The sequence below is a fragment of the Chelonia mydas genome, chromosome 7 (genome assembly GCF_015237465.2).
Source record: "Chelonia mydas isolate rCheMyd1 chromosome 7, rCheMyd1.pri.v2, whole genome shotgun sequence".
Lineage (NCBI taxonomy): Eukaryota > Metazoa > Chordata > Testudines > Cheloniidae > Chelonia > Chelonia mydas.
Genome location: NC_057853.1, coordinates 55,433,075 through 55,455,256, shown reverse-complemented (window position 1 = coordinate 55,455,256; position 22,182 = coordinate 55,433,075). Strand labels below are relative to the sequence as shown.

Here is a 22,182-nt window from a genome sequence, read left to right as displayed (position 1 = left end):
CATGCTAGGAGAAGTATTAGGCGTAAGATCTTTATTTCATCCACAACAGAGGAAGGACTATGTTGGATAGGCCAAGAGCTTCCGCATCCTATTACTTGGGATGGTTCAAGATGTATCCTCAGTAATTTGAGCTAATAACTCGGCTCTGCTCGAACAGCAACCATGACAAGGACAAGCAGTTCAAAATAACAAAGCAGTCACACTTCACAATCCTTCAAAAGCAGAAAAAACCTATTCCTGCGCTAGGGTAGAAGTGTAAAAATGTCAATTATTTCAAACGCAAAGCATTTCTCCAGAGGAACATACTTGCAGAAATGAAATCATGGTTTGTATCTTTTCAATGTCACTTAAAAAAAGTATAGTGTGCTGTCTGGATTTTCTGAAGCTAATAATGCCAGAAGATGGAGAAAGGAAATATGCAGCATGCAATTCTATAGTACTAAAAAAAAAAAAAAAAAAAATCCAACTACAAGACAACCAATTAAATGAAATTTCAAAAATGATTTATGACATTTCTGATAGACTAATCACATCCAAGTACCCTAAATACAGTGATACAGACCCATTATTAATAATCCCTTTCCAAATCTTGTACCTCAGAGGGGCACTTAATGTATTTATTGTGTTTGATAATTGATTTGCACTTTACATTCAGAAGAACACTCAACAGAAGAGGGCTAGGAAAGTCACTAGAGGGAAGAAGTACAAAAACCACTTTTGTTTAAAAATCTACATTTTGTGAAACAGTCATTTTATTAAGGCAAAATAATTGCTGACCAAGTTTATGCTCCCTTTGGAGTGAGTCTATGTGCTTTTAAACTAGAACCATCATATGTCAAACAGCAAAATATAGCTACAACCAACTATACACTTACTTTAAATGCCACTTCTCTTTTCCTGCAAAGATCAGTTAACACTGGCCAAGAAAATCCACGTTCCATTCATTTAAAGCTCACATACTTCACATAAAATATACACACACAGGGTGCACAACTTTCTAGAAACGTACCTTGTAATAAATACTTCCTATGAGTTCAGTTCTCCCCTCTCCAAGGGTGGAATGGTATTTCATCCACAGCTCAATAACGGTATGTTTTATAAATACACAATTTAGGGATAATTAATACAAATACCATTGCATGGGGTCACTGTCCTTTTTCTTTTTAATTCAACAAGTTGCATTTTCTGGGGCAGATGTTATGTTCCAAACAGACAGTCTTATGAAAGCCATCCCTATATGGCATGTGCCAAAATCCCAAGCTGACTGGCTTTTAATCTCTCATGGAAACAAATGAAGAATTTAACACATGAAGAATCCTTCTAGCCAAGTACACTACACAATTAACACTCATTTGTCTTAGAAAATCTTAACCTTTATTTGCCCGTTTATATTAGTGCTCCTCTCATTCCTTCTCCCCGGTATACTAATTGGATCAACAAATTTCCCCATAAACATCTCAGTCAAGAAGGATCTTTCTCAGCTGGCCATCTTTGGAACTGTACTGGATAGCCCGGATATAGGCAAACTTTCTCAGACTTTGAAGCGTGGGTTTTCGATATTTGAAAAGCACAGTAATACTGTATACAGAAAGTGGCATTCAATAGTCTTGCCTTTTTAAACAGACATTTTCAACTGCAAATTCATCTATTTTCACAATCAGAACATTTTTGTCTGAAAAGTTTATTTTAGTTTTCTGAACACTCTAAAGCAACCGTGCTTTAGATGTTACACAAGTGTCCAGATAGGATTAAACAAAAATTAAAATGTTCTAAATTACAAATGTAACTCCTGTAAGAGCTTCAGAAAGGAAACAGACCAGAAAGTAGGACATACACACATTGTGAGGAAACCCCAACGTTTCATGCAATGGCAGGCAAGATGTAAAAAGCCACCCAAATTCACACATTTGTACACCGAATCATCAGAAAAAAGTACTCTGTAGTAAATCTGTACATCCAAATACATTTGAGATCTACACCTAAGTTACATTATTTAATGTTATATACACTTATTACCGCTTTATAATGTCTTAAGGAAAGCCTTCATTCAAACCCAAACTGGAAAAAAAGACTAACTTGGAAAAAAAAGGAGAATCACTTTAGACATTCAGTTAAAACGTTGGTTTTGTTTTAATCTAGACCTCAAAACGTTTAATAAAAAACAAACAGCATCCTCTTCATTTAACATTTTGCTTTCTAACTGTACAGTAAATTGCACTGTCTTCAGACTGTATCTTCTTTGGATGGATTTAAGATGTAGCTGGATATTACTTTAAAGATAAATAAATGGGAAGTTGGTCCAACTAGAATGATCGCTGATATATTACATGCAGGTGAGTTTAATATATTTTTTAGACCAATGGGTGTAGGGATAGTTGATACTGCAAATGAACCAAAAAGAAGCACCCAGAGTCAAAATACAAAACATACTTCTATCCGGACAATGGCAGTGAAAACCAGAAAAGTAATCTTTCTGGAACAGCATTTTTAGATAGTTTAGAAATGTTAAGTACCAGGAAGACTACTAATCAAGCAGTTTTAGTAGCCAAGTTTCCCTCTTTTTATTGAATGGAACAAATGCTTGAAATAAACTGTTTGTCCTCTTCACTGAAGAGAGCTAGCCTATTCATCTTTAATGAGCTAGGTTTTTTTTGGGAAGGTTAGCCATGTACTGTAGTAATGCCTACTGCATATAATCCAAGCATTTGCTGTGAACAGTTGGAGAAAGCAGTCAGTAAGAATCTAGGATCAATGAAAATAGATGTTACTTTAAGCCATCCACAAAATGGAGACCCACACGAGGCCCAGTCTTAAAACCCAACTCTCTTCTTGCGCTTTTTGTTGTGCAAGTTCACCCCCATTGAAAACAGTAACTGATCCATAGTTAAGTTTTCTTATTTCCTTAGTCAATTTTCACATTAGTGTAGATTTTACGAACAAAGGCACTTGTTCCCATGTAACCAATAGCTCCTGCAAAACAAAAAAATAAAATGTATATTTTAGAGGAGATCACCTAACAACTATTAACATAAAACAAATACACTGTTCTTAGAGACGGTCATTTAAACCATTCATTCTGAAAAAAACCAATTACTTACCTGAGAATACTTTTTCTCAAACTGTATACAATTATCCATGCTCCCAGTGAATAACTGGCAAGAACTCCCATAGCTCTAAAGATCTAAATCCATTAAACCATCTCCCCAGAAGGCTATGCTCCCTTGCCCTGATAATATAGCAGTGCCCCCTACTGCTTCTGATAACCAGGTTCTTTTCTCCAAGCAAAGGGTGTAAAGCAAAACATTCCCAAATCTCTGGGGTAGGTGGGTTTTATTATAAATTACATACTTTCTGAAAGTGAATGTTCTTTTTCTCACCATGAGCTAGAAATGAATAGCAATAAGTTGTTAAAAGGAAATTGCAACCTGCAGTTTTCAAATTAGTAAGAGTCATGAGGCACGTATGCTTGGACCACAGCAGTAATAAAGGAACAGGACATTAGGTGTTTGAGGATGGAGGCAGTTTGGGACTGAACAATACATCGCAGTAGTAAAAGGCATCCTAACAAAAACTAGATACTCAGGTGGCAAGACAGCAAGGACTCATCCCAGAAGCAGGTTCTGCAACTCCAGTAGGCCAAACCTAGAATCGAAGATGGATAAGCAAGGCTGAGTAAGCAGTAGCGTAGAGAATGCTACACGACTATACTGCATACCTCCCAAACAGAAACAAATGGAAGGTTGACTGCTGATCCCAACCTGCGAGGATAAGCTAACATGACACCAAAGGTGCAAACCCGGAAAGGATCAAGAGAACTGCAGTTACTCAGCCGGTCTGACCCACTCTGTGGTCAGAAGTGAAACCAAAAGCTAGGTGGACAATCTAAGGGCTTTAATCCACCGCAGATAAAAGCCAAGAGACCTCCCATACCAAGTTTATTAAGATGTTCTTCCCAGAATAGATTATGCATGGAAAACTCACACGCGCACTCCTCTGCGAAACACAGATTAAAGCCCAGGATGAAATATGTCAGATAAAGGGGGTCCCAAAGCACTTGACAAGAGGATCCAGATATGAACAAAACTTCCAGAGAAGAACAGGTGATTACAGAGCCTGAACATCTTTAGGGAAATGCTGCAAAACTTTCCACTTTGAAAAAGCCTTTCTACCATAAGAATGGCACTCACTGACACCCACTTCTACCAGCCAAACCAAAAAAGACAGAAATCAAATCAAAACAAAAACCTTACCCAAGCAGAATTTCTACCCCAAAAAGGGAGAAGTACCAGAGACTCCATGAATTCCACTCGAAATTTCACTACTGATTTCACGTGGAAGGTGCTCAGATACTACAATGGGTCACAAGCTAAAACTAAGGTAAAAGTAAACCAAAAAATATCGTCATGTTGGTTGATTAAAGCTTAGAGTGCCACATAAAGGAAACTAAACCTGAAACACGGCCAACTTTGAAAGGGATCAAGAACAAGATGCGTCTTGACCAAAATGGGGCTTTTAAGATAACTGAGTATTTGTCTCTCCTGAGCTAGGTCAGAACTTTTGGATGGGGGAGGATGAAAGGTACATATGGAGGCCTTTCTCCAAGGAATAGGGAAGAAAGGTGTCCATCACTGCTGTGGTCTGAGTGCCAGCTCGAACACAATTAGCATGGCATGTCTAGACAACCTGGGAATCACACCTCCCACCTCAAAGGCAGACATATCGTAAGACTCTCCAAAGGAGAAGACAGGCTTTGGTCTGAGATGTGACATTTATATACCCCATTTAGTTCATGGGCACAAGCTAAGAATTTGGGTATTTCAGTATGAACCAGGGTGACTCCAGCATCATGGTGGCGGTGGCAGAGAGATCCAAAGAGCATCCTTGTGCTTAGAATTATGATCCAGAAGAGCTGAACCAGAGATCTTACTCACATGCACAGCCATCTCTACTAATAAACTTTCAGGGAGATGGTGGGGGATGAGGAAGCGGGAAGAAGTAAGTTGCAATATCCTTTGGTGCAAAGTAATTGTGATCAGCCCTTTTGAAACTCCTGATACATATCCTTCAACAATCAGTTAAGGAATGAACGAACAGGAACAACCTAGCTACTGGCAGGATGGGATGTTTCAAAGTGCAGAAAAATCTTCGGGCCCTCTTCAGACTTCCTATAAACTCATGAAGACTGAGGAGTCTTTTGGATCCCCCAGGCTAATGAGTGAGTCCTCCCATTAGCCTCAAATAGCAAGCTGCAATTGTGAAACCAAAAGATATGGCAGATGCATCTGAGTTAGATCAGGCCATCAGCACCAAGCAAGCTAATGGCTTCAGAACGGAGCGCATCAAGAGCAATAAGAGCATGGGGCATAAGTATCAGGCAGATTCAGCATCATGACAGTGCTTTATCTAGCTAGCTGACACGGCGTGTGTATTAAATGACTTGGCCAAGGCAATAGGATTAAATGAATTCAGTCAGTACAAGGAATCAGGCTGTGGCCCACAAGCTCTGGTACTATTGGGGTTGGAGTAGACTGCTTGGCAACTTGGAAAGACTAGATGTGGCCAGGCTAGTTTAGTGGTCTTCTCTAATAGTCTGTGTTGCACTTAGTCCAACATCAGGAAGGTTTTCAGAATTCCTTGAGCATGTCAAAACCTTGTCTTCCAGCCTTGCTGACGGTAGCTGGCCGCTCTAAAGGTGCTGAACTACTCCTGAGAGATTAGTAACGTTCTGCCTGCATCAAAGCAGACAATGTCAACAGTTTCAATTCTCATTTAAACTGACAGGTTTCAGAGTAGCAGCCGTGTGAGGCATGTTCTTGTCACCTGCTGGAAATGGCCCACCTTGATTATCACTAAAAAAGGTTTTTTTTCCTCTCCTGCTGGTAGTAGCTCACCTTACCTGATCACTCTCGTTACAGTGTGTATGGTAACACCCATTGTTTCATGTTCTCTGTGTATTTAAAATCTCCTCCCTGTATTTTCCATGGCATACATCTGATGAAGTGAGCTGTAGCTCACGAAAGCTTATGATCTAATAAATTTGTTAGTCTCTAAGGTGCCACAAGTACGCCTTTTAATTTAAACTGAGCTACCCTGAAGCATTCCGACACCTGTGCTTTGAGGCCCTCTGGGGTGTAGTGATGTCAGACACTATAGAAGCTTGGAAGGCCAACAGATGCTTAAAACATTCAAGTTAGGTCCTGACAGTTTGGAGGAGACATCAGGCCACAGATCTCAGCCACAGAAACAAGTCATGGCCTACCCTGAATCTTGGGCAACAGTCATATCCATGAGGGACAGCTTATGACTGCATCCAAAGTATGGCTTGAAGTCCCCAGGCCGCTTTGCAGACATTGTATCAACAGCCGTATATGAGAAACTAAGACTAACGCTGCTCACTAAGCTACTTATTTAAATACAAGTTGGCTTTGCAAGACAAGGAAGAAAGAGATACCATTCCTCAGTTAACAACTAGAAAGTGTTAGCTAAAGTCGTGTGCAACGCAGTAGCATAGAATGTCACTGTGTTAGCCAAAAGAGGGATTGAACAGGGTGTGTGCTACCCCAGGTGATGCTATCTGCTTTAGAACAGTGGTTCTCAACCAGGGATCCATGGCCGCCTGGAGGGGCCTCGAGCTGGTTTCAGGGGGCCACAGGGCCCTGTGTCTGAAGTGTGCAGCTAAAATCTAGAGCAGAACTGCAGGGAGCCCCAAGGCCCGGAGCCCCCGCAGGGCTGAAATTAGGAAAGGATCCATGGGGTTGAAGACCTGAGGCCCCTCCCCCACCCGTCCTGGGATTGAAACCAGGAGCAGAGCCACAGGGAGCCCTCGCACTCCCTCTGGGGCTAAATCCCCAAGCCCCAGTGGCCCCTCCCCATGCCAGGTCTAAAGCCCTGAGCTCCAGCACCCCCACGGGGCAGAAGCCTTGAGCGCCGCCGCCCCTCAGCCCCAGCACGCTGCAGAACAGAAGCCCTGAGCCCGCCACCCAGAGCACTGAGCCCCCATGCCCCCACCCAATGGCTGAAGTCCAGAGCCCCTTGCCGGGCCCCGTAGTTTTTAATAGCATGTTTGGGGAGGCCTCAGAAAGAAAAAGGTTGAGAACCCCTGGCTTAGAATACTGGAGATATGGGAGTTCCTGACCCTCACTACTTGGAACCCAGACCCAGGTATAAAAAAAACTATTATTTGTAACTTTTGAGTAAGAATTTTACTTACAGGTATAATCCATCAAGTGAGAAGAACTGTATTTTGGCTAGGGGGGTTTTCAAGGGACTTGGCTATCGGGATATCTGTGAGCAAATACTTGTTTAATGGAGTAACTGTAAACAGTCCATCTCATCAGAACCATAAACTTTCATCATAAACTTTCATAAGCACGTAAAGCAAAATTCAAAGGATCCAAACAGTCAGGAACACCTGAATCATAAAAGAAACAGTTTCCTTACTGTTGCTTTGAGAAGGGGGTTGGACTAGATGACCTCCTGAGGTCTCTTCCAACCCTCATCTTCTATGATTCTGTGGTCTTAATACCACAAAACAACTAATGCAAATCAGAGCTGTGATTTTGTATACACAGAGTTAAGAAACTCCAAGTAAGGGAGTAAACAATATGTAAATATTTATCTGAATGTGCCATGGTCAAGTGCACCATATATGCAACTGAATTAAGCATGGACACCATGAAGTTAGTGAGTCACAAGGGCATGAAGAATGGCTACCCAGATCAGATGAGCTCCTCCCTATGCTATTTGAAGAGATGGGGATTTTTAAAGTTTTGTCTGTCTCTTGCATTAAGATCAAAGGTCTGGAAGTTCTAGGGAGCTCCCCACTTCCATTTTCAAAGCTCTTATGCTCTGTAGGAAGCAGTGTTCTCCAGTGATCAAAGTACCTCACAGCGTGTGAAATTTGAGTTAGGTAAACACAGTTGGGAGATTTATGATTGGGATAGGGGGCCTGGACATGCAGGGGCTCCAAAGCAGGCAAGTTCATGTTAATTGATTCCAACAGCATCCAATTGCATGATGCTGCAGACAGCCATGTGCATGAGCATTGTCCCTCCGTGCATTGTTTCATAATAGATCAGCAGTAAAAAGCATTCTCAGTGCACATTTTTCTAACACACTTTGTTAGCCCTGCTGGATACGAATTTAATACACAAAACGGATTGTCGTCTGATTTTGAAGAAATATGTGGGTAATAAAAACCTAGATATCTCCTTAATACTGTTTCAAATACCTTTTCACAGTAACAAGAAAGCATATGAAGATTTTCCCTTTCAATTTTTTTTAAAAAACATTTTAATTACAAAAATTGATGGACACACTCAGTTCCTGGCATTAGACATTTTAATCAGTACCAGGTTGAACACTTAAAAAAAAAAAAAAAAAGATTAGAGCTGAAAGGTATATAAAACCCTATTAAACTAAAAATAGCTGAGAGACTGCCAGAACAGTGGGGGAACCTTGTAATGTGCCAAAGACTTCAAGAGGCAAGATGAGATTTCAGTCAGAAAAGCACTTAATTTAGAGTTGACCACATTTCTTTTTCCTTGTAAATGTCATGAAATTACCTTCTTGACTCTTCTAAAGAGTAGAAAAAATATACATGAAGCATAAGTGGTGGATATTGAATCTATTAGTGCCTTGAGCCTGCAAATCCTTATGGATATCAGTAACCCATATGCAAGTACTCCCACTAGGAGCAAAGGAATATTTGCATGGGTAGGGAGTTGTAAAATAAAACTCCAGGCTTGCATGAACAAAGCCAGTCATATTGGGCAAAAATGGGAAAGAACCAATTTTCACTCTCAAAAACATGTGAGGGAAAGAACCAAAAAAGCCAATAGGTGAATATATTAAATTCACCAAGTGAACTTCCATATGTTTTACTACACTCTTACCCAAAGGTCTGCTCAAACAGCATCTAACAGGAGGTGAAACCAAATGCATGAAAGAGCACTGTGTTCTTTGCTCATTTGTAAATATTTGTAACATTTGCTTCCTCATTCTTTTCCAGAAAAAACAGGACTCTTTGGCATTGTCGCCACTCTCAGGATACCCCTGGTACTGGGAGTTACTGGAATGAGCAGTCTGTGCCATCTCAGATGGTGCTGAGACCAACCATGAGTCCTTCACTGGATATTTGAGCCTGCTAAAAAGATAAAAGTGGAGAGAACCATCCCTCTTGATGCAAGACGAGCAGCCCCATTTGAACCACAGTCCTGTCCTGGGGTGGTGGAGAGAATGGACCCATCACAGGGACAATGTTAGCACCAGAGCCATGGCTCACAGCTGCTTCTTTAAATAGCACTGCTGAGGAATTTTCTAGAAAATACCTCTGTGACAACAGAGAAATTGACAAATGATGGACCATGGGCCCTAATGAACCTTTCCTTCTACCGACCTGATTTTTGGGTGTGAAGAATGGTTTTCCTTTAATGTTTTAAGGCCTTAGATGGAACTTTAGTTTATCCACTGCTGGGAACACAGCTTACGGATTTAGAAAAAGTGAATCTCTGGTGCAGAGGAACTGGCATAAGTCTCTTAACCCCAGAGAACATATCAAAGGCTTACTGGCACCAAGGGATTTGGGGCTATTGCTGTGTGGCTCTCTCTCACCAGAAAGTAGGTCAAGCACCATTCAGTTCATCTCCTGTCAAGTGAAGTGCCCTATTGTACCTATTGCCCCAGAATTGTTTGGGTCTTGGACAACAATTCCTGGGAAGCGTGAAGACTCCTCTACCATGGTTAGCTCTAGTCCTCCTTCCTGTCTGTAAGAGCCATGGCTGGAGATGATTGCCTAGGCCAAACAGATGATCTGGCAAATGTACTTCTTCATGGCAAATAGTAGTGACCAGCTACTAGCACTGTGTTCTTGCTGTATCACAGTGATTAAATCCTGATCTGTTGTATGCCACAGCCTTGGGATTAAAGTTTTTTACACTTTGGTATAGTATAGGTTAATGACTAACCTAACTACCGTAAACCCCCCAAAACTACAGAAGAGTTTAGGTCCTGTGTGAGCCAGACTGTTACAAGCACTTGAAGCAGTCAAGTGGCAAAACAAAACAAAACAAAAAAAAAAACGGTGGTTGTCAAGAGCCATAGCCCTTTCATAACCTTTGCATTACAGCATGAGGCTCAGGCATTTCACTGCTGGGTGGAAATTCAAGGCAGAATCTTCCTTACTCAGTGCCTGCTCTACAAACCCTTGTGGCCCATATCCTCCCATATACTGGGAGAGTATGTCAGCAGTGAATAGAATGAGAAGTATTTGTTCAACTGACCACTCCTGAACTAAGGGCTTCCATTTTCAAATTTCAAAAATAAAAAGTTGAGAGTTTTAGGACACAGTTTAAATGGATGCCTGGAAATCTACCTCCCGCTCTGAGTGCTAAAGGATTAATCTCAAACAGAAAAGGTAAAGGACTCTAGTTAATATGGAATTCATTGCGCAGAGCTCAGGTGTGTTGAAAATTCAACCTCTGATTACAGTATTATTTTATGCTTTCAGCCCTGCAGAGTGATGTCTTGTTTTCTGCATAGCACATAAAAGATATGTCTTCACTTTTGAAAAAGCAGTTCACACAAACCTGGTTCTACTAGACTGGTATAAAATGAAAAACCAAGCGTATAAGCCAGAAAATTGGAATGTTATTTTCAAGGATAGTAGGTTTTCCTTAATGATACATACAGAAGTGAAATTATTTACAAAGCATTTTGAAAAGAGACAGCTGTGAATTTATGATATACACAAAGCAGATTTGAGTATATTCTGGACTTACCACACATTATCCCCAAGGCTGTGCTAAATACCGCCATATAACCAAAGTAAAATGATGTTTGAAACAAGCCATACATTCTGGAAGAAAAAAAAAAAAAAAAGAGATAGTAATTTATATCACAGGTATAGGTTCAGAAAATGGCAACAAAAATGATTAGGGGTATGGAATGGCTTCTGTATGAGGAGAGATTAATAAAATTGGGACTTTTCAGATTGGAAGAGAGACGACTAAGGGGTGATACGATAGAGGTCTATAAAATCATGACTGGGGTGGAAAAAGTAAATAAGGAAATATTATTTACTCCTTCTCATAATACAATAACTAGGGGGTCACCAAATTAAATTAATAGGCAGCAGGTTTAAACAAACAAAAGGAAGTATTTCTTCACACAATGCACAGTCAACCTGTGGAACTCTTTGCCAGAGGATGTTGTGAAGGCCAAGACTATGAACAGGGTTCAAAAAAGAACTACATAAATTCCTGGAGGATAGGTCCATCAATGGCTATTAGCCAGGATGGGCATGGATGGTGGCCCTAGCCTCTGTTTGCCAGAAGCTGGGAATGGGTGACAGGGAATGGATCACTTGATGATTACCTGTTATATTCATCCCCTCTGAAGCATTTGGCATTGGCCACTGTTGGAAGACAGGAAACTGGGCTAGATGGACCTTTGGTCTGACCCAGTATGACTGTCCCTATGTTCTTAGGTGATTTTTTTTGTAGTTTCTCAATATACCAGTTACTCTAAAGTAAGCTTATTTTTAATTCTTTAGGTCAAATGTTTGATTTACTAAATGCTGACCTATGAAGTACAAGATACAACCACCACTTACTTTGTTTTGAAAAAGTAGTAGTAAAAGGAATACATGTAAACATAGATTGCAGTTGATGCAGCAGAAAGAAAGCTCGTCCATTGCCTGAAAAACACATACAAATCTGTCACACCACCAGATATGGAGCAAACAAACTAAGTTTCCCCAACAAAACATACGGTACAGGAAAAATCTGCAGTAGAAAAAAAAAATCTAGTTGTCTAAACATGTTGTGCTTCATGTGAAAAGCAGACTTCCAGGAAACTATTTGTCAGTAATACCAAATACTGATTAGCTTCTGTCTTATGTATATTTTTTACACTACACAGTTTGAGAGTGTAATCAACACGCTCTTACTACACATGAACTTAACTTTTCTCTGTTATCCTGCGACCAACACGGCTACAACAACACTGCAAACAATTCATACTCTAATGCCAGCCTTTGCTTGATACAGGGTAATTTAAAAAAAATCCACGTGTTTAGAGAAACTTTATTTCAATACAGATTTGCAAGAGCCTTTCCATATTATGATTCTGAGGTAGTACACTATTAGGATATTTATGAACAAAAATGGTTCTTACCATCTATAATCCTCTGCATTTAGCAGGAAGTACGTACATACAATGGTCACACAGACTGTCACAATGCAGAGGATAACCAGCACCAACATCATGAAGCCATAAACATAGTAGATCTTGTAAGCCCAGAATGAAGTGAAAATAAAATACCTAAGTAGAATTGAATGAAATAGGCAACTTTATTATATCATAACTACACCTTTTTAGCAGTTTCAACTGATCAGGCATAATATATTTACTAGCAATGGTTAACTTAATTCCATGCAAAAAAACCCTCACATTTCAATGAAAATTGATCCGAAAGGGAGAATTCCACCTAGGCAAACAATAACAGCTGGTTCCATGAACCTGCAAAATAACAGAAATAGCAATCAATGTTGATATTAGATAATTTTATAGTTTATATTTCATTAATAAAGATATCTAAGACAAACAGTGGAACACTTAATAAAACCCAGAAGAGACATATGAAAGGCACCCATTCAGACAAACTCTCCGCATCGGTACCTCTAGACCCACAGTATTTAAAAAGAAAATCATCTTAGATTTTTAAAACATGCGAGAGACTCCTGTCAGTCTTCATGCCTGAAGGGAAGTCTACGTACTGAACGCCATTCACTTAAGTTGGGTCAGGCCCTAAGAGGACAAAGCACCCCAGCAGCTCCAAATGAAGTCAATGGAACCTCACTGCTTTTGAGCATATGACCTCTTACTTAGGAGCCTGACTACAACCTCTTGTTTTTTAAAAAAATCTTATCCATAATACTTACCTACGTAACAGAGCCCCACAAAATCCCTGTGATGTAATGTATGTAAAAATAATTCTGAAATGGAAAGTGCTATCTACCATCATTGTATGGAGAGTAGTTGTAGATGTGTTGGTCCTAGGACATTAGAGAGACAAAGTGGATGAGGTAATACCTTTTATTGGACCAACTTCTGTTGGTGAGAGACAAATCTTTCAGGTCTGGGAAAAGTACTCCAACCGAGCATCACAGCTAAATGCAAGGTGAAAAAGATTGTTCAGCATAAATAGCACATATTCTACGGCAGAGGTTCTCAGAACAATTTTTTTGGTGGCCTCAGAGTACGGCCATCAGCACTTGCAGCACTTTAACGTGGCTGTGTAGTCGCGGCCACCCCCTATGAGGGGAGTAGCTCCCAGTGCCGGTGCACTGTCTACAATGCCACTTAACAGCGCTGAAACTTACTCGCTCAGCGATGCAAAAATACATCCCCCTGAGCGATGCAAGTTTCAGCGCTGTAAAGTGGCAGTGTAGACAAGGCCAGAGTACCTTTCACAGACCTGAAGAGGAGTTCTGTGTGGCTCTAAAGCTTGTCTCTCACCAAGAGAAGTTGGTCCAATAAAAGGTATTACCTCATCCACCTTGTCTCTCCAAGTGCTGTAAGTGTAAGTTATCTATATATTTGAGAAACTCAGCTATAGGGACACTTAATAATACAAGATGGTATTGTGGTTAAGGCACAGCAATAAGAATCAGACAATCTAGTTTTATTTCCATCTCTGCTGCAGATAAGTCTTATGGACATAGGCAAATCACAGATTGTGCCACTTTCCCCATCCCTAATATGAGAATGCCTTCTTCACAGGGGCATTGTGAGGCTTCATTCATTGTGTAGATTCATAGATATTTAGGTCAGAAGGGACCATTATGATCACCTAGTCTGACCTCCTGCACAACGCAGGCCACAGAATTTCACCCACCACTCCTACAAAAAAAACCTCACACCTATATCTGTGCTATTGAAGTCCTCAAATCGTAGTTTAAAGACTTCAAGGAGCAGAGAATCCTCCAGCAAGTGACCCGTGCCCCATGCTACAGAGGAAGGCGAAAAACCTCCAGGGCCTCTTCCAATCTGCCCTGGAGGAAAATTCCTTCCTGACCCCAAATATGGCGATCAGCTAAACCCTGAGCATATGGGCAAGATTCATCAGCCAGATACTACAGAAAATTCTTTCCTGGGTAACTCGGATCTCACCCCATCTAATAGCCCATCACAGGCCATTGGGCCTATTTACCATTAATATTTAATCATACCATCTCCTCCATAAACTTATCAAATTTAATCTTAAAGCCAGATAGATCTTTTGCCCCCACTGCTTCCCTCAGAAGGCTATTCCAAAACTTCATCATCTTAGTGTCTACACACAAGCATTACTATTGCACAATAAAATGTGCTTCATTTTCAAGACTGCGGTAGCAACTACCGTTTGTTTATTATCGAATTTGAAATGTTGGGCTGAAAGGGACCCTGAGAGGTCTTCTAGTCCATCTCCCCATGCTGAAGTAGGATTAAGCATACCTGGTCCATCTCTGACAGGGATTTATCTAACCTATTTTTAGCTATATCTCTATAGCTTTTTTTTTGTCAAGAGATTAAAAAAATTAATAGCGATTAATCATGGAATTAATCACACTGTTAAACAATAACAGAATGCCATTTATTTAAATATTTTTGGATGTTTTCTACATTTTCAAATATATTGATTTCAATTACAACACAGAATATAAAGTGTACACTGCTCACTTTATATTTATATTTATTACAATTATTTGCACTGTAAAAAAAGAAATACTTTTCAATTCACCTAACACAAGTCCTGTAGTGCAATCTCTTTATCATGAAAGTTGAACTTACAAATGCAGAATTATGTACAAAAAACAACAGCATTCAAAAATAAAACAATGGAAAACTTTAGAGCCTAAAAGTCCACTCAGTCCTGTTTCTTGTTCAGCCAATCGCTCAAACAAGTTTGTTTACATTTCCAGGAGAAAAAAGAAAAGGAGTACTAGTGGCACCTTAGAGACTAACCAATTTATTTGAGCATAAGCTTTCGTGAGCTACAGCTCACTTCGTCAGATGAAGTGAGCTGTAGCTCACGAAAGCTTATGCTAAAATAAATTGGTTAGTCTCTAAGGTGCCACTAGTACTCCTTTTCTTTTTGCGAATACAGACTAACACGGCTGCTACTCTGAAACATTTCCAGGAGATAACTGCTTCTTGTTCACAATGTCACCTGAAAGCGAGAACAGGCATTCTCATGGCACTGTTGTAGCCGGCGTCGCAAGATATTTACATGCCAGATGTGCTAAAGATTCATATGTCCCTTCATGCTTCAACCACCATTCCAGAGGACATGCGTCCATGCTGATGACGGGTTCTGCTCAATAACAATCCAAAGCAGTGCAGACCGTTCATTTTCATCATCTGAGTCAGATGCCACCAGCAGAAGGTTGATTTTCTTTTTTGGTGGTTCGGGTTCTGTAGTTTCCACATCAGAGTGTTGCTCTTTTAAGACTTCTGAAAGCATGCTCCACACCTCGTCCCTCTCAGATTTTGGAAAGCACTTCAGATTCTTAAACCTTGGTTTGAGTGCCGTAGCTAGCTTTAGAAATCTTGCATTTTGTCAAACCTGCTGCAGGAGTGTTCTTACAATGAACAACATGTGCTGAGTCATCATCCAAGGCTACTATAACATGAAATATATGGCAGAACACGGGTAAAATAGAGCCAGAGACATACAATTCTCCCCCAAGGATTTCAGTTACAAATTTAATTAATGCATTATTTTAACAACGAGCATCATCAGCATGTCCTTTGGAATGGTGGCCGAAGCATGAAGGGGCATACGAATGTTTGGCGTATCTGGCATGTAAATACCTTGCAATGCTGGCTAAAAAAGTCCCATGCGAACGCCTGTTCTCACTTTCTGGTGACATTGTAAATAAGAAGTGGGCAGCATTAGCTCCTGTAAATGTAAACATACTTGTTTGTCTGAACAATTGGCTGAATGAGAAGTAGGCCTGAGTGGACTTGTAGGCTCTAAAGTTTTGCATTGTTTTGTTTTTGAGTGCAGTTACGTAACAACAAAAAAATCTACATTTGTAAGTTGCACTTTCAAAATAAAGAGATTGCACTACAGCACTTGTATGAGATTAATTGTTTCATTTATCATTTTAACAGTGCAAATATTTGTAATAAAAAATAATATCAAGTGAGCACTGTATACTTTGTATTCTGTGCTGTAATTGAAATCAATATATTTGAAAATGTAGAGAAACCTCCAAAATATTTAATACATTTCAATTTGTATTCTATTGTTTAACAATGAGATTAAAACTGCGATTAATCGCTATTAATATTTTTAATCATGATTAATTTTTGAGTTAATTGCGTGGGTTAGCTGTGATTAATCAACAGCCCTAATATTTTCCTCATTAATAGCCTAAACTCAACATTTCACAGGCCCATATTGAAATATATATTTACTGCACCTACATTTAACAATGTAATTCATGTGTTTAAACCCAAACTTCCACAAAAGTCTTGCAAGAGACCGTGATTATAACATCTGTGAAACCAAAACTTATGAGGAAAATATTTTACAGAGAAATGGTTATCTAGTTCAGAATTTTGGGAATTTTGTAATGCAGAGCTTATGAATAAAATTAATACTCACCATCTGCAGATGTTACTGTCACTTACCAGAGGTGACCCCTTCATATTACCCACACGGATACTGAATTTAACTAGAGAGGTAATTTAGTGATTTAATTTGCTGCTTCCTTCATTATTTATAGGGAGACTTGTCTGAATTGATGGCCCCACAATTTTACCTTCATTAAAATTATCTTATTTCTTTTTCTCATCCTGATCCAGAAAAATCCATCAGCTCTCTAAGACATGGGCTACAGTATAAATCAAACCTCACCTTCTCAACTGAGAAACACACCATTAACTCAAGACACTGCACTTCCTGGAAATTGTGGTTGTAACACATTCCACCATCCCCTTCATTTTTACTACTCCACTCTTCTGAGAGAAATAAAATCAATAAAACCCATCCTTTGAGGATAGTTTTATTTCCACAGCTTCTCTCCTCCTCACTAAATATAAGCTAATAGGGCAAGGAGATTGTATTCATGGTATGCATACTACAAATTAAAAAAGTGTAGTTTTTGGAAATAAAGATGCTTTTATATTCACATAAAAAAAAAAGTAATGTTCATGAACAACATCAACCTGACAGCCTAGAGATTCATATTATCCAAAAAAACAGGTAGTGGTAATGCAAGCTGCCTCCAACAACAACCTCCAAATGTCTCTCAGCCCTAACTGGGAGAAACCCACCTCCAACCGTGAAGTTAGTTCAGTCTCCAGGGCCCATTCGATCTTAAATCTGTCAAAGGTGCTAACTGAGGTGGGGACTTTGATTTCTGGAGAAACCTATCTACCTGGAATGGGAATGGGACCACAAACTAGTGACTTCAAGTTGAAAGCTTTTACCTCTATCCATCCAATCCCTTTAAAGAAGATACTTTAATGCAGAAACTTAAATCAGCTTCCTGAGAAGCTGCACACACGCCTTGAACTCAATATAAATTCAAAGACTACTCCAGAATTTAGGATGATCCCAATACCTCAAAAATAATTTTTAAACACATTTATATTTGAGTGAATACACAATGTATATGCACTTCTCTTTACCATTTTTTCTCCGGTATCGGACGAGGCACAGCATTGACACGACAAGGAAAGTTGGGCTGGCCCGACAGATTTCGGCCAAGAATTGTACCAACAAGGTTCAATGGAAGAATAACAAAGAAACAGATACAGCATACTGCCACCTGTAAATTCAACAAACAGGGGTATGAGATCACAGAAAATAAAATAAAGAGACACCTAAAGTAACGAGGCACAAGTGTGTACGTTGTACCAATGCTGAATCATATTCCTAGTTATAAAACGTTAGCCAGCATCCAAACTACTTTTTTGACTGTTGAGATGCAACATTTGTTGCATCTGATGAAGTGAGCTGTAGCTGACGAAAACTTATGCTCAAATAAATTTGTTAGTTTCTAAGGTGCCACAAGTACTCCTTTTCTTTTTGCGAATACAGACTAACACGGCTGCTACTCTGAAACCTATGTTTGTAAAGAGTTTGGAACAAATTTATAGCAGTCTCTTCACGCTAACCATTATAAATAGAAGTTCAGTTTGTACACTGAAAAACTGAAACCCGGATCCCTTATTTTGCTTCGCTATATCAGAATTCAGTGTCAGAAAGCTTCTGATTACAAAAAGTTAAGTACAACCCTGATAGATATTACCTAGCTGATAACTAGCCACGTTTAAAATAGTTTAATTTAAAATCCACTTACAATATTCTTGATCCATAAAGGTCTTCCAAAAAAGCCAAACACACAATGTTGAAGCCATATCACACTGTTCAAATTAACACTTGGGACCAGATTTTCTGAACTATACATACAAATGGTCAGACAGGTAACTGACTATTTGCATGTTCAGTTACCCACTTTACAAACAAATACATGTACAAATTGGTGCACAACTGCATATGCACAGTGAAGAAAAATCATGCCCTTTATTCTGCCTCATTCCAATGAAGTGTGCCTCAGAAGACTTTAGAGTGAACCATCTCTGGTTCTATATACGACAAGCAATTTGTTTTCTGCTCATGAAAGGAAAGGACATTTGTAATAAAAAAAAGGAATTATAAATACTCAGCAAGATGTTCCCTAATCATGTAATTCTTGAATAGGGAACTACTTGGAAATATTACTCAATAACATTCTCAGATACTTCTGAGTAAAACGAGAATGATTACTTGCACTATAGTAATTGTGGTTCTTCAAGATGTTGTCAGTGTGAATCTCACTGTAGATGCAAGTGCACAAGATCAGATTTCTTTGTTTGAATACCCATGTCCGTTGGGGTCGTGCATGCACCCATGCTTCCTCGTGTTTGGACATAAAAGGTGGAGTAACCTCCCTCAGTTCCCTTGCAATTCAAAGCCCATGGTAGCTGAGAACTCCAAACAGCAGGGATTGGGCCGGGGATGTTGTGGGATCCTGTAGCAAAGCGTGGCAGGGCCTCCTTGTCTCCTGCCTCTGCTGGGTCACTCTGAGACCCTGAGGTTAGTAACCACAGATGCAGTTTATTTACAGGCTTGTTCCCACCACTGTTTCACCATGTACAGTTGGCCCTTCACCATTTGCAGTCAGGAGGGAGGGAAGAGCTACCTCCCTGCTTCCACTCCCTGCCTTTTCCCTTTCTTTCTGCTCTTCCCCGGCTTCCTTCCCCTGAGGCTTTTATACAGCCCCAGGCTAATTAGGTGGCAGCTGTCTCTGCTTCCCCAATTAGGGCCAGGTTATCTCCAGCCAGCTCTAATTTATTCTCTTAAATGGGAGCTGGCATGACAGAGGGCTGAATCATGCACCCTGTCACAGATCCCCACTGACATCATCTTAAAGAACGATCACCCTATGCTAACTGGTTCTTTGAGTATGTGTTAGTGTAGAGCCAACTGCAGCTGACTGGCAAGCGGTATCCCCTCGAACATTGGGAATGAGGTGTTTCACAGTTTGACTAATCAAGCAGAAGTACTGCTCTCCTGAACTTGGCACCTGACCTAGCAGCTAAGGCCGAGACGCAGTTTGACAAAGGTCAGCGGATAACTCCACCCTGAAGATCTCAGACACTAGCATTTGTCTGAAGAGGTCAATTGAGCTCTAGTGGAGTGAGACTTGCTGTTCAGTTGGAGATGCAATAGCTTGACCTTTAGAACTCACAGTCATAGCCAGGAATAGATTGGGTAACAATGTAATTGGCTTAGTCCTGTCAATGTATTAAAGCAGAGTCCTGCACACAATTTATTTTCTCTCAGTGCCAGTGTGGCTATAAGGAAGCAGATTAGTAAATTAGTTCAGATTAAATTCTGAGACCTGGGAAATCAATTTTGGATGAGGCCTTAGGACCACTTTTGTCTTATATAGGGGAGCTTCAGTCACAAGTGCCTAAAGATCTTCTGGCCAAAGTGATAGCACATTCCAGACTCGCTGCTGTCTCCCACGGTCACCTGTCTCCGATCAGCCAGTCATCTAAGTGATCAATGTGAATGTTTTGTCTTCTAAGATGGGCCACTACCATCATCCGGCATTTCGTGAAGACCCGCAATGCTGTAGAGAGGATGAATGGCAGTATCTTGTACTAGGAATGACCCGATCGCTCTGTGAATATCAGGCACTGCCTGTGGGCCAGATAGATGGCTATGCAGAAAGTTGCACCTTATAAGCTGAGAGCCCTTAAGCAGTCTTGAATCTGAAGAGATGGAACAATAGAAGCAAGAGAGTCATCATCCTGAATCTGAGGCAGCCTATGTATTTGTTTGTCTCAGGGTCTAGGATAGGACAAAGATTACCTTTCTTTGGGGATAAAGTAGTACTGTAAACAGAAGACTTTCCCCGCGTATTCTTCTGGACACTCTTCTACCGTTCCTAGATGAAGCAACAAGGCCACTTTTTGTAACAGGCTCTCATGAAAAGGGCCCCTGAAAAGGGATGGGGAAGGGAGTTGAGAAAGGTAGGCCGTGGAAGTAGATGGGATAGCCAGGGGCAACTATATCAGCACCCATTCACCCAAGATGATATTGAACCAACTGGACCTGTGGAATAAGGCAAGGTGGCTCCCGATTAGCTCTGATGTGGCTCCTGACACTTCCATCAAATCGGCTAACTGGGTGGCATACGTGACAGAGGAGGAAGAAGAGGTCTCCTCTGGTACTGTGGCCTTTTCCACTATGGCTAATCTGTCTATCTGCCTGGAAGTAAGGGTAAGCCATCTGCCGCTGCTGGGGCTGATATTTGTAGGGCTTTCCATAAGGGATTAGTGTATAAATCTCTAGTGACCTCAAGGTAGCCCTCAAGTCTTAAGGGGTGGAACACTGTGTCAGCCCTAGTATTGAAGATCTCCATCCCTTTGAGTGGGAGGTGCTGGGTGATATCTTGGACCTCTCGGTAGCCCAGTGGCTAATATCCTGATGCTTGTTTCATGGTCGCGGCCATGTCAGAAGCACTCATGACTGCCTGCGGACTCTTCTGGTAACTATCTGGCCTTCTTTAATAATCTTCCTTATCTCTTTCCTGTTCTGTGCCACAGAACATTATGAGTCACCCTGCCCTATGTTAGGAAATTATGCTTGGCAAGCATTGCCTGATAGCCACCCAGAGTTGCAGCGAAACCAAAAGGAGTAGATTTTGTGCCTGAGAAGTTCTAACTATGGGGGGTCCATATCCCCGGGTGTACCTCTTGTTGATTTCAACTTCTCCTGCACTGCTACAGCTACTAAAGAAGCTGGGCTCAGGGGGGAATAAAGTGCTTAAAATTATTCAGGGACACTTGATAGTGTTCTTCCACCCATTTGGACAAGGACTGGTGCTGGCCACAGACTCTTGGCCAGCTCTAATATGGTTTCATTAATAGGGAGAGAAATTCTGACTGGGGCCGATGGAGTCAGGATACCATACGTTTGAGAACTCTCCTACAAAACCATCTCTATGTCCATGGTCTCCACAATGCAAACCAGGAGAGCCTGAAAGGGCTTACAATAGTCACCTGCCAAGTCGGGGGTTTGTGCAGGTGCCTCATCAGGCGATGACGACTTTTCTTTTGTTGGAAACTGGGGATGTTCTTCTGCGACATCCAGCTCCTGAGTGGCCAGTGGCCTAGGAAGTGATGTCACCAGGGAGCCTGACCTCTTCCTGGATCTGCAGGAAGATCTGCTTTGGGACACTTGAGTCCCCAGTAAGACCAGTATGGCCAGCTTGGCACGTTAAATGGTACTGGCCCAGATGTGCTGGTCGGTCCATTGCCATTCACACTTCCGCTGGGTCAGCATCTTGTGAGAAAGGGGTGCTCAGTACCAGCTCTCAGGTTGCTCTTCTTTTAAAAGGTAGAGGAAAGGCATTCCTGCTCGACATCCAGGAGAAGGCGTGACCAAAGAACAGTACTTTTTGAATGGTGGTGCTATGTGGCAATATGCTGAAGTCATCTCTGGAAAGGATCTAGGTGAAACCATAAGGGCATAAACTAAGCCTGAAATTGGCACAGTGGTCAGTGCTGGTGCCGGTTTGCCGAACATCATTTCTACTTCAGTAGAAGACTTTAGGCACTCTTTGGAAGAGTGCT

General features: G+C 40.8%; 1 protein-coding gene across 2 annotated transcripts in view; it reads right to left on the bottom strand.

Annotated features, from left to right (window-relative positions):
- Positions 1–734: 734 nt before the first annotated feature.
- TM9SF3 (transmembrane 9 superfamily member 3) overlaps positions 735–22,182 on the bottom strand; it is an 82,434-nt gene continuing 60,986 nt past the window's right edge. For both annotated transcript variants that reach the window (XM_037903415.2, XM_037903416.2), the window contains exons 10-15: positions 17,683–17,822; positions 12,451–12,519; positions 12,175–12,321; positions 11,612–11,695; positions 10,779–10,855; positions 735–2,970 (exon numbers count right to left, since the gene is read on the bottom strand). In XM_037903415.2, coding sequence (XP_037759343.1) covers positions 2,903–2,970; positions 10,779–10,855; positions 11,612–11,695; positions 12,175–12,321; positions 12,451–12,519; positions 17,683–17,822 — 585 coding nt within the window. In that variant the 3' untranslated portion in view covers positions 735–2,902. The remainder of the gene's footprint in view (positions 2,971–10,778; positions 10,856–11,611; positions 11,696–12,174; positions 12,322–12,450; positions 12,520–17,682; positions 17,823–22,182) is intronic.